This window comes from Amphiura filiformis, chromosome 1, assembly GCF_039555335.1.
Source record: "Amphiura filiformis chromosome 1, Afil_fr2py, whole genome shotgun sequence".
Taxonomy (NCBI): Eukaryota; Metazoa; Echinodermata; class Ophiuroidea; order Amphilepidida; family Amphiuridae; genus Amphiura; species Amphiura filiformis.
This window is the reverse complement of record NC_092628.1, coordinates 75797387-75815153: the sequence shown is the minus strand read 5'-3', so window position 1 is coordinate 75815153 and position 17767 is coordinate 75797387. Positions and strand designations below refer to the sequence as shown.

Below are 17767 nucleotides of genomic sequence, written 5' to 3'. Positions count from 1 at the left end.
AGTGGGAATATGTGACGGTTTAAAAGAAGCTTTTATCCTGTGGGTTAATGCAATGCACTTAAAGAGGCTACTTCTGCAGTGTATTTTAAAAAAAATTGTGTTTTGTAATTATTATTGTTGTTTATCGCTTAAGCAGGATATTCCTGCCCCAACATATATTTTTACACTACCTTACCACAATCATCATGCCAGTCATGTTTTTTGTAACATTTTTGTTTAAAATTTCTGAAAAACAGGTTATAAGTGCTACCTTTAATTTAGCAAGGCTTGGCTTGTATCCTTACATTAGGACTAGAGGTTAACAACAATATATTTCTTGACTATGAATACAATCAAAATAAAAACAATCATGCTTTATTTTCCCAATAAGCTAAAACTGAACTGCAGGAAGGAATAAAATTATAAGTAACCTTACCTTGTTTTCATCATTATAATCCACGCCTTCCTTAGAAGCCTGAAACAACAAGAACATTCAGTAAATTAAACAAGATTCTAATCAAACTATAATGAACCAAAAGAATTTTCCACAACAGATGACGAATAGAAAAAACATGATAATTTTTGCAGATGATCTTGTGTTTAAATGAATGGTTACCGATACACAATTCTATATATCAATGTTCCATGTGTGTATAGTATACACACCCATACATTTTGTAACCACCGGCAAAGGTGGAGTGCAATACACCAATTGAGATTTCACCATAATTGCAAATAACCATTTGCCTAAGTTACCATGGATTACTTGTTACCATTGATAGCGGACTCATTGTACACCTCTAACAGCAGACATTGTTTACAATGCATTTCTATGTTATTTGTGAATGTCCACTGATCATGTGTTTGTCCTCACACATATTCACCCCTACGTGGAATCGTCTCCAAACGTGGACGCTGTTTAGGACTATGCAAACATGGATGTCCGAATCCATACTCTATCAACACACTGAGGACATTTTCCGCCATTTTGTTTGTGTATTTTTATGGTTATGGAATTTATATTGTTATATCTTACATAACGATAGCAGGGATGCCAACCTTGCAACTCAAGAAACTGTACTCACAGACCCCAAAAACTGTATTTTGTCATACAAAACTGTATTTCTTGAGATCATGTGTAATTTCACTTGTTGTAACTAGCTATAAACATTAAAAACTGACTTGTTTTCAAGTTTGTCAGAGTGTTTCTACACTGTAAAAACCCTTTTAAGCCCCTTACAGAAGACAAATTTGACAGTTAATGCAATTTTCAAAGAGGCTCCATTTTGGAGTTATAGCCCTTTTTAATGTCCACTATCCTATACTTAACCATGTAATGTACATGGGTATTTTTGAAACTGCTGCACTGGCTTTATTACATGATTTGCGTGGCTGGCCTTCATATATATGATGCACAATTACAAACTCATAATTCATTGATTCAAGTGACCATTCCACCAGAAGTCAAACACCCACCTCCCCACCCCCACCCGGGGCTACTGGTGATTACTATTTTCACAAGGACAAGGTATGAATCAACAAGAAATTAAAATGTAATTTTCAAAGAGGCTCCATTTTGGAGTTATAGCACTTTTTAATGTACCCTTTCCTATACTTAACCATGTACAAGGCATTTTTGAAACGGTGTGGCTGACCTTCGTGTATATGATGCACAATTTTATATTAATAATTCATTGATTCAAGTGGATTATTCCAACAGAACCTCCCCCCCACCCCCACTTGGGGGGGGGGGGGGACCGGTGTGGCCTACCTCACATCATAGATATATGCTTGAAACACTGAAGAGCATATTTGACAAGATGCCTGCAACATAAATTTTTTTAATTTAATGTGCATGCATTAATCGAAAGTTGGCAGTTAGGATACCATTTTGTTGGTCTATTCTTTTGCACCAATAAATAGTTGACTAAATACTTGCATATTGCATAATTATGTAGCAGTTAGATAGTTAATAAAAATATTAATATGCATGTACCATCTGAGAGTCAAGAAAAAATTATTTCGGAAACCATATTGTAGGCCTATTAAACATGTTAAATATTTTTTAATGTGCATGCAATCATCCGAAAGTCGGCAGAAAAACGCTGTAGGAATCCATCTTGTAGGCCTATTCTTTTGCACCAACAGAGCTAAATAGTTGACTAAGTATCTTCAGAAGACATTGCATAGGTAGCAGTTAGATATTTAATAAAAAATATTAATGTGCATGAACCATCTGAAAGTCAAGAGAAAATTATTTCGGAAACCATCTTGTAGGCTTACTAAACATGTTAAATATTTTTAATGTGCATGCATCATCCGAAAGTCGGCAGAATGCGTGATTAACGGGCAGTGGAGTCGGAACGAAGCGCGATTTTGTTTCAACTTTTATACAACGCTAGGCTTCAAATTATCAGTTATTTTAACTCTGGTAAGTGAAATTGACATCTACCTTCAAACCTGAGAATTCTCATGCCTGGTCTGTAGTCTCATATACCAGCCGTCAGTCGTTTACGTTTTTTTTCTCGATAGGCCAAACGGAAAATCGCATTTTTTGAGGGGAAAACGTAAAATCGTATTTTAAACAAAAAAATCATACAAAATATGGCAAAATCGTACTAGTTGGCATCCCTGCGATAGAGGACGTATTTCGTAAATACATTATACATGCATTTGCGGTCATTTGCAGACCTCCAGAAACTGAGGATGGTTCCTCCATTGCTGAGTGGTCCACGGCTGGAATGTGGAGTGCATGCGATCAAGTGCCCCTCCTTGTTTTCTGGTGTTTAAACATACACACACCCTATGTTGTTGACAATATTTACTCACCTGCCCCAGTAATTTACAAGCCATGTTGAATATTTCATACAGCAGCGTATCACGAAACGATGACGCTATTTTCCTGTGCTTTGTTAGCGGTCGCACTGTGTCTGGCTGCAATTTGAAATTGAATCACAACAATTATTACATGGTTAAATCAAATTATGGGTTTCATTAGTCTTGCCCTGTGTTTGGATAGATTCCATTATGAAAGTGAAAATAACATGTTGCTTCAAGGTCTAAATATATGACCACTGCTTAGTACTATATGGATATTCATTTAAGGTGGTACTACATCCCCTGATAAATTCTGTGACTAATTTTGCATTTTTCTCAAAAAATAATTACACACTGGTAACAAAAGTTATGTATATTATAGGGGCAAGGAATCCAATTACTTCACTGAAATTTCAGTGATTCAAGACAAGTGGTTCATTATATATGTTAAGAAATGAGGTACATTCTAGCGGTACCTCTTTTCTTAAATAAATAACATACCGCTTGTCTTGAGTCACAGAAATTACAGTGTAGAAACTGGATTCCTTGCCCCTATAATATACATAACTTTCGTTACCAGTGTTATTATTTTTTTGAGAAAAATGCAAAAATTTATCAAGGGGTGTAGTACCACCTTAAGCATTCTATTTATTACCTTGATACATTACTCAGAGATACCAACATTAACATCCAGAAAATAGGACGGATTCAAAAAAATAAAATAAAAAAAAATAGGGAGGTTTTCAAAATTACATGCAACTTCAATGGCACATAACTTGTCAGAAATAGGGAGGTTGCCAAATTTGGGTGTCAAAATGGACTAAAATGTTTCCAAAAATAGGGAGCCTCCCTCTAAAATAGGGAGGGTTGGCATCTCTGATTACTGACTGTTATCATCACTGTTACAAAGCATGTTAAACGGTTTAGATACATTATCCCTACCTGGTTCATTTCACTGACAAGTTGTGACATCAGCTGTACACCTATCACAAAATGGTCCACTGAGCCCTAAACAAAAACACAAACAAGAATAACACATTTAAAAATAATAAACAACTATAAAGACACAATAATAACACATGCGTTTATCATTTTAAAAAGTCAATAAATAAATTACATGATGCATTAAACGTGTCCCCACAATTTACGAGGCAAATGTGTGGAGATTGAATATATTTGTTAAATGACCACAAACGACCCCTAAATGATCTTTGACCTCACATCTGTTGACATAAAAGAGTAATTGTATCTAAGTACCATTGAAATCCATCAAAGCATGTGGAAGTAATAAAAATAATAAAAACTGAAAAACAAAATTTTGAAGGTTTTTCACCCCTTTCCCAACTTTGACTCGCCGTATCTCGAAATGGCTGAGTGCGACTTATGGCGGGTTTTGTCACTCAGAGCGGGTCACATATACCATACAGACAGTGCTCATTTCATAGTCCCCTTCCAAACTTGTTCTTCTTCAGCTTCAGATAGGAAAACAAGCTCTTCTGCTGCCTTGAATTGGAAAGAAGGCTCTGAATTGGGTTAGGAAGTCCACCACAGAGTAGACAAGGACTTGAGTTGATCTCTGAATCGGGTAGACTCTGATATGGCTCAGACAGGTAATCTGATAGACTTGACTTGGACTTCGATTATAATGGGGCTACACTCACCTGAAGGAACTTGGTAACATCCGCAATGACATTCCTAAAAACCCAGTCATCCTTCTGACTATCAAACCATCCTAACTTGGTGATTCTGGCTAGTAACTGTAAAATGAAAAATATAAATGCTACAAGTAACACCTGTAATTCAACACATATGATATGGCTCTAAGACCACAGTATAACTTAAAACAGATGGAAGTGAGATTTGACTACACTGTGCCACATTATAACTTTTCTAATCAGATGACATTGCAGCTACACAAAATTCTGAGTTATGGCGACTTTCTCCACACTAAATAATGGTCTGTTTTCTAAACAATTTGCATCTCAATAATGCCATGCCAAAAGCTTCCACCATCAATTCACACCATACGGTATATCAATTTTATTACAGAACTGAATAAACTGCATTTAACTTTAACTGAAAAAATGTTTTTGACACTACAGTCCAACCTCTCTTATCCACCCATGATGGGACCAAGCATTGGCCGGATAAGTGAAACATCAGGATAAGTGAATTATACGCAATCCTGCATTGAATTTCTGAAGTGCTGACATTGAGACAGTAATAGTAGGTTACTCAAAATGAGGTAATAACACTGACAGATGGTATTTGAGTACTTTATGCCACATTGTTATCGCTTTCTAAATGATTCAGTGCATGGAATCAAGTTCAAGCATTAAAAACATGTCTTTCTATGAATATCACATGTCCGGATAAGAGAGAGATCCGTATAAATGAGGTCCGGATTAGGGAGGTTGGACTGTAGAGCATAGCAGAGATACTAGATAGCGAGGTTAAATGATTTGTTGAAAATATAATTTAGCATGATATGAAGTTTAGTTACTTATTAAACATGGTGCTCTGCCAGCACCTGCCACAAAGTAGGCTTTACTTTTATTCCTATGCATTTATATCTTACCTGTATAAGTGCTTGAGTTACAAATGTAGGCAGCTTGGGCCTACTGGCTAGGTAATTCAACACATAGTTTTCTGAAATAGAATAGCGTAAATCAAATTAATCAGTGGCGTGCATCTTACAAAATTAACATAATTTGCTATATAAGTATAATATGGTAAGAAAAGACCTAAACACATAATATATGTAGGGTTGTAGCTACGGTGGGCGGCGTCGGGCGGCCCCGCACACTGACACTGGATGCTCGGCACACTCAAAAAATATATTAAAAAAATAATAATAATAATAATTTTTTAAATGATTTTTTCATCATGAAAAGAGCAAAAAACTATTTTTAGGGGGGTGATACACACGGAGCTTAATCCCCGATCACTTGTGTTCACTTAAAATATTGTGTCCCGAGCCATTCATGGACTTAAACAACTAAGAGCCCACCACTAAAACCAGGCTAGCTACAACCCTGAATATATGGCAAGACAGACCTTTATGACTGCAGATCAGGCAGGATAATCTTTAGGTGCACCTTACACACAAAGATCTATGAAGACTATGAAAAATCTTATTAGGCAGAATGCAAAGTTGCATTTCTTCCCAATCAGTAATTAATGCAAGTTCTAAACCCTATGTCACTTTGCCCTGGATTGAGACTAAATATAAATATTTTGACATGGTGTGATAGGACATCTTGCAGATAATAACTTGGGTCTTTGGAAGTTTTCCATGAGTTAATATATGTAATACCCAGGGCACGAATAATAAGACTTAATACTTACTGATATCGACTCTCTGTTCCAAGGGCAAAACTGTAGACGACCTTGACACAAGCTTTGTGAGGGTAGTTGAAGCTAAGAGTTGTGCATACGCAGACTGTAAGATAAATATATATTTAATGCATGTATTCAAATTATATCATTTAAGTTTTAACCTATTGTCAGTACAAATTTCCGATTCCTGTTGTCTTTACATACAGCCAATTCTGACACTGAGGATACCAGTTTCTTTAAACATACATCAAACTGACAGACACAAAATAGTGGGCAGTCCACCCTTTAGAAAGGGTCTGGTCTGACAGTCAGAAAATTGGAATATGGGTGGGTATCTGTATAAAGGGTGGGAGTTAAAGGATTGGGTTGTTTCAACTAAGATTAAGAATTAATTACGATAATATCAGCTTATTATCTAAGGTGCCAGCTACAGATCTTCTAGGACCTCAGATTGATATGAATGGCTTCGCCATAAATTGCATTATGCACTTATGCTTCAAAAGACAGGGGAATGTGACTTAAGTATAAAAGGTGCCTTGGTGAAAAGGGTTGGGCAAAATTGAAAAGGGTGAGGGTCTGAGTCTGACCCACTCCATACTATACACAACTAGAGGAGTACAAGTATCTACTAATCATGCTTACCGTGCCTCTTTCCAAAAGGAGTTGACATTTATTGAGGCAGTCCGGTGAGTTAGTGAAGCTCACAAGGGCTTTCTCAGCTTGACTACGTTGTTCCGTACTTGCGGTTTCATAGAGTTGCTTACACAGCACTTCCAGCTGTGCTAAGTCCTGTTAAACACAAGAAAAAATTAACAGGGATGTGATTCAAAGATTATGAAATATCCAGAAAATAGTAAAAAATACATAAAAGCAGTTTGAAATTGGTCAAAAATACCCTAAAACAGGCTGAAAATCATTAAAATTGCATAAATTTTGGCCACAAAAAATCTGGCAAAATCAAGACAAGCACACCCCTGAATTAAACATGTTATTTATACTTCCTGTCCTAAATATCTGAATGCAGACTGTCCCAAATGTCAATTCATGAGCATACATGTACATGTATACTATAAAAGAACAAGCTCTACCTTCATCAACTCCTACACCATGTACATGGTCACCTTCTGCATGGAAAGACATTTATATTGGTGGAATAAAAACCAAGTATATCATTGCTGAAGCAAACTATTGATTGATCGGTTATGAACTTTAGGAATTTGTAATTTCCCAGACTTTGTTATACAATGTACATGAAGGGTTTTAGGTTCAAGAAAATGATGTGATTTACTTGCTTCTAATGGAGGTCAAAATAATGTCAATACTTGTTTAGGGTATAATGAAAGACAAAGATAAAGACAATTTATCGCGTCTGACGTCACCTGTCAATCAAACTCGAGCACGGTTTGTTTACAAGTGTCGTGATGATGACTTGCTGAACGCGGATTTATAACCAGGAGTCTTATTGTTGATTTTGCACCTTTCGACATGCAAACCATCTCAAAAGTTAGGTATTTATAGTACGAAACTTTCTTTGGTGAAGGCACCATGTCCACAATGCCTAGAAAAGCTGCTTTTTGCCTTGTAAAAGTACGAACTTTTTCGCCATTTGCTGCTATTCCTTTTCTCCGATCAGCACCAGATAGATCGGTCTTCCTTTTACGCGCTGATTAACCTAGGTGTTAACCAATCAAGGATCGTAATTGACAGTGACGTCAGACGCGATAAATTGTTTTTATCTCTGTCTTTAATTATAGGAAATTGTATTTGTCATACTTGTTTTTGGGTGCATTTTCAGACCTTGCAAATACTTGTTTAGGGTGCTTTTTGAGGCATCTTGGTAACACATGATACGCCCAAGTTGTCAATGACCAGTGCCCCTGGGATTGACCTTGGTTTGATAAGAACTGTAAATGTTATAAAACAAGGATAATATACTAGATTCGTAGATTGTCAAATCTCATCCTGACAGCAATACCTGGTCCATGCTAGTTCCAATAATTGGAACTCATAACTCAGACCGGAAGTTCCAAGGAGCTACATGAATGTATCACATGCGTTCATCACTATATCGTACATAGTCGTGGAGTGGACTTTTCGCTGCTCATAAAAATTACTCAAAAATCATCTTTTTAAATATTTCTTTCAGACCTTTTTTAAAACCTGTCATAAAACACAGGATTTCAAATATTAAGGGGGCTCTACAAATCACACTCCTAGTTGTAGGAGCTTTGGAGCAATTGAGCTCCTTATAAACAAAGGCCTGTTCTTTGGACAATAGCTGATGCGTTGAATAAGTTTTAAAGCAATCACAGATGACATACAGTCATACATCAGTGACACAGGTTTCTAAAGTGAGTATTTTACTAGATATACTAATGCAAACTTGCCAAAATAAAACCCTGAAGGCACCCAACGGGAGTACCTACAACTTGAGAACAAGAAGTCCTCAAACGTTCGAAATTTGTAACTTTACTACATGTACAACTACATGTACATGTAGGTCCATGCACCAAGCCACTTTACCGATTCATGTTTCATCAAGTGCACATACAACTTAATTCTCACCAGTTTTTTACTACAACCACCAACATTTTGTGGTCATGATTTCTTCTGAACATTTCAAGATTTATGCAATGCATTTTAAGCTTACTCAGTAGCAGTGTTTACTCAGAGTCTGTATGGCGCAATTTTGGCCCAGTGAAAATTGTATTTGGCGCACACAAATTTGCAATGCTGTATTACAATTAGTCAATTTGAGGAATTGCTGAGCCAAAATTGAGTCAATTTTGGGGGGAAATGTTTCATTTGGCACACCCAAATTCCAGAGAGAGTAAACACTGCTCAGTAGTCATCGGTGCAAATTTTGATGGTTGTCTGAACTACCAACAGCATTTTTGGTTGTCAGACATTCATTTTGGTTGTCCCGGTTTGACCTTCATCTGGAGACTGGCAACCCAAGTTTGGGATCAGTGACCTTTTGGACACTTGACCCCAAAAGCATTTCTGTCATGACGCTTCTTCTTCTTCTTCCTGTGTAAGTGCAGACTTCAAAAAGAAGATAATCGCACTGCAGTGTGTTGTGCTCTCCGCATCCAAGATATTGCAGACAGCAAAGTTCAGTGCAAAATATTTACAGTGATGAAGTGCTTTAAAAATACTATAGATGTCTGCTGGTTACTTGGCATCCCCCTTTAATGCCAGTCTGAAGGCATTAAGGGATGGGTATTCAGCAGGATCTGTCCTCAGAAGATTCCAATCCGGCTGGATCTTGGGAAGAAGGAGTTAGCAAATTGGTTGGAGTTGCAGTGACCAATCCAGAATCTGGAGCTATGACCTCTGGTGCGGGATTTACGCCTTGTTGAGGTATTCTCTCCATCTGATGTCAACCAAGTTGTAGCGGATGCGATACAGCATGGACATTCTGCTTTGGTGTCGTCTGCTTTCCAGAGTTGGCCATTGGAGATCTTTTAGTAGGCCAGTCACGCTTGTCCTACGGTCATATTTCCCCATGACATAACGTGCTCCACTGCGCTGTACCTGCTCAACCTTCTTTATGTTCCGTTGAGTGTGTGGGTCCCAAGCCACCGCGGGCCTCAAGGCGTATTCTGCTATTGGGCTTAACATAAGTCATATGTAGGTGGCTTCTTTGATTGATCTGCTGCAGTGGTGGAAATTGCGTCCCAGGAAAGCATGGGTTGAGTTTGCTTTCTTTGTGATGGCGTCAATGTGGTCGTTGAAGTTAAGCTTGGAATCCACATGCAAGCCCAGGTACTTGGCTGACGCGACAGTCTCCAGGATTTCACCATGGATGATTGGTTTGCGTTTATTTGTGATTCTCACGACCTGGCATTTGGATGGGTGGAATTCCATGAGCCAGGTACGTTCCCATTTCTGCAGTGCATTCAAGTCATCTTGAACTTGAAGAAGTGAGGAGTCTGAAGCAGATGATATTCGCTTGTACAGCTCACAGTCGTCTGCGAAGAGACGGGTTTCTGAGCTCTTGTGAGCAGACCGCTGAAGAACCTTAATTTCCGAAATGCCATGTTGACGAAAACTTGAAAAGAATTCTTCTCTTAGAATTATTGCCATGTTATTGATAATGATATTCTAAGGCATGATCATTGTTTATTGCTATACACATGATACATGACCTCAGCAGACCAGCATGCATGGCAGAGTCACTCAGTCAGCAATGGTCAGAGAGGGTCTCAATTCCACAAGTTTGTTTGATTTAAATATGAAATCCATTACCTGGTTAGGCTGGTATAAGACTTAGGCTAAGCCTTATTATAAGCTGGAGCTGAAGGCTTGCTCGATCGAGAAGTCTATAATCAAATTAAGTAATTCTTGGCCAAACTGGAATATGCGCGTTGCGTCCATGGACCATGTAGTGTACTAAGCGTGTACGCAGTGTAAGGCGCATGTATACTTTCTTCTGTACCGCGCTATATTTGCGTGTGTTTATCGCGGAGCCACTAGCGTTCACAGTGTTCCAGTTTGGCCAAGAATTACTTAATTTGATTATACATTACATGTAGAAGCAGCCCTCGAATTAAGGATCTGAAGGGGCACGGCAACTTTTTTCTAGGGTAAGTTGATAATTGCCTTGGATTTTCACTGAAAAGGCAAGGCAGCACAGCAGTTTGTAATATTTCAAGAGGGCATCATGGCAACTGTTGAAAATTTGAGAAGGGTACCACGGCAATTTCTCAATAAGTGAAGAAAATACACACAAACATAGATAGATGATTTTATAATGGAGGGGCAGGGCTGGGGCACCGATGGCAACTTCATTAGAGGGCACAGCAAGTGACTGCCTTGGGTAAAAGGACATATTTTGAGGGCATTACGGCAATGGGGATGGGCACCCACAGCAAAATGCCATGGGTGCCGTGGGTTAATTTGAGGGCTGTGTAGAAGTAAATACAGCCAATCACGGCAGGCGATCGAATGATCGCATCAAAAATGTTGCTTTTAGTCTTAAAACTTATCACTTCAGCACATTTTAAACTGTCCAAAATAGGCAAATCTTGCTCAAAATATACAGTTGACTCATCGCAATAACCTTCACCCAAATTTCACCATTAACAGAATAAATTACAAAATAACAAAAAATTGCACCGCGGCGCTGTCCGCCTAAAAAAACGATAGCAACGTACTCTAGTACATTTGTAGCATCGAATGCGTAACTATCGTGTGCAAATTCGAAGCTCGAGTTCGAAATTCGAAGCTCGAGTAACTGAAGGCCTAAAATAATAAATATAATTTAAAATAAGATTGACCCCGTAATGCAATGATGAAAAATCATGAAGTTTTGATGCCTGGCTCGAAAAAGTGGGGAATGTGGGAAGCTCATTCCCAGGAAATGTTGGTGTTTGGAGGGCAAGTATGGTATTTGGAGGGAAATTGTGTCTTTTTGTGTATAAAAACATGCTATAAATTGTGGGAAATTTAGCTTGATTCCCGGGAAATTAACATTTTTTCGAGCCCTGGTCTAGGCCAAATTAAATTTACTGATCTTTTGAATTTGATGATATAATTTAATTTAATTTTTATTTATTCTTTTTTAAAAACATGAATTTTATCATCATTCACAGGTTATTATTTTAGTCATGTTAGTGTTTAACATAACATGGATGGATGTATTTATTTAAACGTAAATATACCATCTAAATATACTATTTAGTAGCAAATGTGATGGAGATGATCGTATGAATTTCGAATTTTCAATTTGGGAGGTTGGTTTTGCATGTTTTATTTTCGCGGTTCATGGCATTGGTTATTTTAAGCGAACACAACAATCTTGCATCAAATATTGTTTCGTAAATTCAATTTCCGTGGAAAACTTAATCTGAACATTTCATTTATATGCAGAAATCAAACTAAAGTACTGTCTAATTTTTGCGCGATTCACATGTGCCAACGAGCGCATCGCCTTACCTGCTCGATCTCCGCCATGTTTTGATGTCGTTTTTGTTGTGAACAATTTTGTCAAGAAGCAGCTATTTTTACGTTGTATTTATGTACCCTCTTTACTTTCATGGAACGTACTCGTAACAGCTGTTTTCTATTCGTGGTCAATTTCGTCAAAGAGCAGCTATTTTTGGGTACTGTGAATCGGGCGATTCCTTTTCCATTTGCTGCACAGCGCCATGCAGTGCAGCACTCAAAACATTTTGCTGCTGCTGCTGCACATTTAAATATTCAAAGCTATTTATAAAATACGTATTACATGTACCTCTAAAACTTTTTGAACTATAGGCTCTAAACTTTTATTATTTTGATTTTGACTACTTTGAACATTTTTGAAAAGTAAGCCTAATCCTACTGATTTTACGTTCGTCTTGATTTCATTTGATAAGGGAGTGTTTTAATGACTCACTTAGCATGCTTAGGGGCTGGGCAAAATGGAGGGGGCAAAAAAGTTTTAGGTTTCCAAAAATAAAAATGGGGGGTCAAAAAAGTTTTGTATGTTTAGGCCTAACAGGGGGGGTCAAAAAAGTTTCAGGTGCTCTGTGGGGGTCAAAAAAAGTTTTGACTCCAAAAGCTTCAATGTGCCCAGTCCCCCCACCAAAGTATTTATGGACACTCCTTGAAGAACATTCAGGTTTTGACCACGAAAAAGAACTACATTTCCACCATTTTGGCTTTTTTGGCTTGATGCCGGGGCTTGATGCAAGTAGGCCTAACTCAATTTCGACAATTTTAATCTCTTTTGAAACAAGCGCTTATTTGATTGAGCCAACAAAAAGTCCTTCTTCACCATACTGCTCAAAGGTCTGACAAAATGCTCCAAAACATCTCCGAATTGTTCATGCGTTGAGGCCTACTGGGCGTACTAATCTTGATGAGAAACGTTTTTATGTTCAATTATTATGATTTAATGTAGGCCTACAGTGTATATTGAATTTCATTAGGCCTACAAATTTTCATGCTAGGAAACATGAAACAATAGGTCCTACCTACCCAGTGTAGACCTACTTTTTTGATCCCATCAGGCTTCTTCTGATCCTTAATAGGCCTATGTTTTCCGCCTTTGATCTTTTTATGATAGTTGAATTTATATATAATATACATGTAAACTAAAAACGGAACAAAGCCAAATTTACAAAAATGATGTAGGCTTAGGCCTAGGCCTATAGGCCTACGCAAAAAAATATCAAATGTAAGGTTTGCTTTCTTCTGCTTTAGGGGGCTGTCATTTTCTTTGGAATGGGGGAGTCATGAATAATCTGGGGACATTTATTTATTTATATACCGGTATAGAATTTTTATACCAACTCAGCCAATTACCAATTTTAAGCTAAATGATTAAATAATGAACATTGAAGGGCACCGGCACAATACGTGCGAAGCGTGCGAAAATTTGCAATTTGTGTTCCCACGATTAAGCTGCACTCCACTGATAATTTTCTCGAAGTGTTCATTATAACGAGGATGATCATTGTGGCAAAAGCAGAAAGTAACATATTAAATTCATATTCAAGTGAAATAGGCCTATGAAAGTGTGGGTCAAAAGCTATTGTTAATGCACATCTCCTTTCTTTGTTTTTACGGGCCCGCTTTTGTTTGCGTCCTTAAAAGGGACGCACCATTAGATATCCAAAGCCAGGACACAGAGCCCGACGCACCATTTATATGCAAGGGGTGGGGCTTGGTAGTTGTTGGTTTTTTTAATTGTTAAGCAAAAAAATTGCTCCACCTCTGACCATGTTGACCGAAAAAAATTGCTCCACCTCAGACAAAAAAAAATTGCTCCACCTCGCGGACCAGAATAAAAAAAGAAGATGTCACTTGAAATAATATTAGTAATAACTGCCGGGAAGGGAATAACAAGGTAAAGTGAAAGAAACCCCACTAGTAATTTTGGCCATTTTACATGCAGTTCTATGGGAGGACATAATTATCATATTTTTTTGAATATATGATAATGTCGAATTTTGCTCTGTTGACCTACAAAGACAACAAATTTGGCTGATTCCATTTAGGTGCAAGTTGGGACATGTGTAAACATCACAAATATGCAAAAAAATCAGGTTTGAAAAATTGCTTCACCTCACCGTTCACAAACACTTGTTAGGGGGGCTGAAAAAAATGACCACAAATTTTCCTGGAAAAACTGAGTTTATATGCTTTTCTATGGGGTTGGCCCATAATTTTCATGTCAAAAAGGGGGGAGGGGGCCTGAAAAAATTTCGCGATGAAATATGTTTGCATCAGGCCCCCCTAACAAGTGTTTGTGAATGGTCCCTAAAAACCAGGGATGAGAATCTTCAGAGCTACCTTCTTTGCTAAAAACAATTGCTGTAGGCCTACGTACCTAGTCTGAATGGCTCTAACCAGAAAAAAACAAAAAAAAACACCACACAGTAGAGTAGCCAGGGGGGAAGAGCCTTTGCCTTGTCACCCCTTCCCTCATCTGAAGCTAGGCCTATCTGAAAAGGCGAGTACCCGCTAGTCCGAGGTTACAGCCCGCTAGTCCGAAGGCCCGCCAGTCCGAAGGTTCGTTAGTCCGAAGGTTCGCTAGTCCGAAGGTCCGCTAGTCCGAAGGTTCTCTATTCCGAATTCTAAATAAGGTCCGCTAGTCCGAATTTCTAACAAGGTTCGCTAGTCCGAATTTTAAATAAGGCTCGCTAGTCCGAATTATATATAAGGTTTGCTAGTCCGAATTTAAAATCATGTCCGCTAATTCGAATTTGATTTAGGGTTCGCTAGTCCGAATTATAAATAAGGTTCGCTAGTCCGAATTTTAAATAAGGTCCGCTAGTCCGAATTTAAGAAAGAAAGAAAGAAAGAAAGAAAGAAAGAAAGAAAGAAAGAAAGAAAAAGAAAGAAAGAAAGAAAGAAAGAAAGAAAAATTAAAGGAATAAGGATATATAGAGAAAGTAATCAATGAAGAAATAAAATAAATAGAAAAGTTTGTATTTTAGACATTCATAATAGGCCTAGCTCTCGTTGTTGTTTTGAATTATATCCATTACTATTGAGGCGATGGTGTATATTTGATTGCAATTTCATTCATTCTGCAAAACCTACATCAGTAATTTTTAAAAGGAATAAATATTCAAATACTTTTGAAAAACAAAACAGCATCTATACCATGTATACTTTTTATGTCTTTAGAACATAAATATACAGTTTTCATCGATTTGGAAACTTATTGGGTTACTTGCATTGTTTCCTTTCTGAAAATGTATACTTTTATGTACTTGCCATCATTACCTTTAAAGAAACATTGCAAAACATGAACAATGTTGTGAACCTGTGTGCACCTACTCAGGTAACACGCTATGTTTGATCAAACACCTCCAATACATTTTGAGACCGGTGTATGGCGCTGATCAGGTTCTTTAAAGAAAATTCGGACTAGCGGGCTTTATTTAGAATTCGGACTAGCGGGCCTTATTTATCATTCGGACTAGCGAACCTTATATAAAATTCGGACTAGCGGACCTTATTTAAAATTCGGACTAGAGGACCTTTTTTTGATTCGGATTAGCGAACCTGATTAACAATTCGGACTAGCGAACCTTTTAATAAATTCGGACTAGCGAACCTTCGGACTAGCGAACCTTCGGACTAGCGAACCTTCGGACTAGCGAACCTTTTTTTCGGACTAGCGAACCTTTTTGCGAATTCGGACTAGCGACCCTCACGTCCTCCATTGAAATACGTGTTCGGACTAGCGAACCTCGGACTAGCAAACCTTCGGACTAGCGGTCCTTCGGACTAGCGGGTACGAAGGTAGTCGCTTTGCTAGTCCGAAGGTTCGCTAGTCCGAACACGTATTTCAATGGAGTATGTGACGGTCGCTAGTCCGAATTCGCAAAAAGGTTCGCTAGTCCGAAAAAAAAGGTTCGCTAGTCCGGAGGTTCGCTAGTCCGAAGGTTCGCTAGTCCGAAGGTTCGCTAGTCCGAAGGTTCGCTAGTCCGAATTTATTAAAAGGTTCGCTAGTCCGAATTGTTAATCAGGTTCGTTAATCCGAATCAAAAAAAGGTGCTCTAGTCCGAATTTTAAATAAGGTCCGCTAGTCCGAATTTTATATAAGGTTCGCTAGTCCGAATTAGAGGTTAATAACTGCGCATCGGTTATTTGGAGGGCATTGTGAAAAATCTAAACATTTTGCCTTTGGAACCGAGGAATATCCCGAGGGGCGCAGCCCCGAGGGATGTTCCGAGGTCCAAAGCAAAATGTTTAGATTTTCACAATGCCCGATATATAACCGATGCAAAGTTATTAACCTCATTCATAACCGTCACTTTGATCTTTTAACTCTACAAAATAACACACAATTTTCCTCAAAAGTTTGTAAAATAAACAATTTTACATCTTCCCTTTCCCAAAATCGATCAGGCTAAAACAAAACGACCAATAACAAAAGTGCGTATCAGAATCTGTGCAAATATGGTAGCGCGAAATCCAAATACGGCAGCCAGCGCGCGCGCAGTTCGTTGGACGCACAATACGGCGCACGCAGAAGTCAATTGTGTGCGACATTGGAACAATTACGCATTTTGCGGTCAATTGTGAGATATTAATGACCTCGATTTGCGTTCGCGTTTTCACAAATAATAAAATATGATTGGATCGCACGCATCGCGTTTATTAATGAGGTTATGAATGATAAATAAGGCCCGCTAGTCCGAATTCTAAATATTAAAGGTCCGCTAGTGCGAATTTTCTTTAAAGAACCTGATTAGCGCCACCATACACCGGTCTCAAAATGTATTGGAGGTGTTTGAGTAAATATAGCGTGTTACCTGAGTAGGTGCACACAGGTTCACAACATTGTTCATGTTTTGCATTGTTTCTTTAAAAGTAATGATGGCAAGTACATAAAAGTGTATACATTTTCAGAAAGGAAACAATGCAAGTAGGCCTAACCCAATAAGTTTCCAAATCGATGAAAACTGTATATTTATGTTCTAAAGACACAAAAAGTATACATGGTATAGATGTTGTTTTTCTAAAGTATTTGATATTTATTCCTTTTAAAAATTACTGATGTAGGTTTTGCAGAATGAATGAAATTGCAATCAAATATACACCATCGCCTCAATAGTAATGGATATAATTCAAAACAACAACGAGAGCTAGGCCTATTATGAATGTCTAAAATACAAACGTTTCTATTTATTTTATTTCTTCATTGATTACTTTATCTATAAATCCTTCTTCCTTTATTTTTTTTTATTTCTTTCTTTCTCAAGTTCTTTCTTTCTTTCTTTCTTTCTTTCTTTCTTTCTTTCTTTCTTTCTTTCTTTCCTTCTTTCTTTCTTATTTATAATTCGGCGAACCCTAAATCAAATTCGGACTAGCGAACCCTAAATCAAATTCGAATTTATAGCGGACATGATTTTAAATTCGGACTAGCGAACCTTATATATAATTCGGACTAGCGAGCCTTATTTAAAATTCGGACTAGCGAACCTTGTTAAAAATTCGGACTAGCGGACGTTATTTAGAATTCGGAATAGAGAACCTTCGGACTAGCGGACCTTCGGACTAGCGAACCTTCGGACTAGCGAACCTTCGGACTAGCGAAAGTTCGGACTGGCGGGCCTTCGGACTAGCGGGTTGTAACCTCTGAAAAAGGCCCAATGCCCCTTATATCGGGGGAAATCAAGTCAAT

The 17767-nt window shown here is 38.0% G+C and overlaps 1 protein-coding gene across 1 annotated transcript in view; it reads right to left on the bottom strand.

Annotated features, from left to right (window-relative positions):
* The window catches only part of LOC140153362 (exportin-7-like), a 37782-nt gene extending 25618 nt beyond the window's left edge, over positions 1-12164 (bottom strand). Inside the window, exons 1-8 of the mRNA XM_072176096.1 lie at positions 12076-12164; positions 6778-6924; positions 6145-6238; positions 5375-5445; positions 4458-4553; positions 3739-3804; positions 2809-2913; positions 416-454 (exon numbers count right to left, since the gene is read on the bottom strand). Of these exons, the coding sequence (XP_072032197.1) occupies positions 416-454; positions 2809-2913; positions 3739-3804; positions 4458-4553; positions 5375-5445; positions 6145-6238; positions 6778-6924; positions 12076-12093 (636 nt within the window). The 5' untranslated portion in view covers positions 12094-12164. The remainder of the gene's footprint in view (positions 1-415; positions 455-2808; positions 2914-3738; positions 3805-4457; positions 4554-5374; positions 5446-6144; positions 6239-6777; positions 6925-12075) is intronic.
* Positions 12165-17767: the final 5603 nt, after the last annotated feature.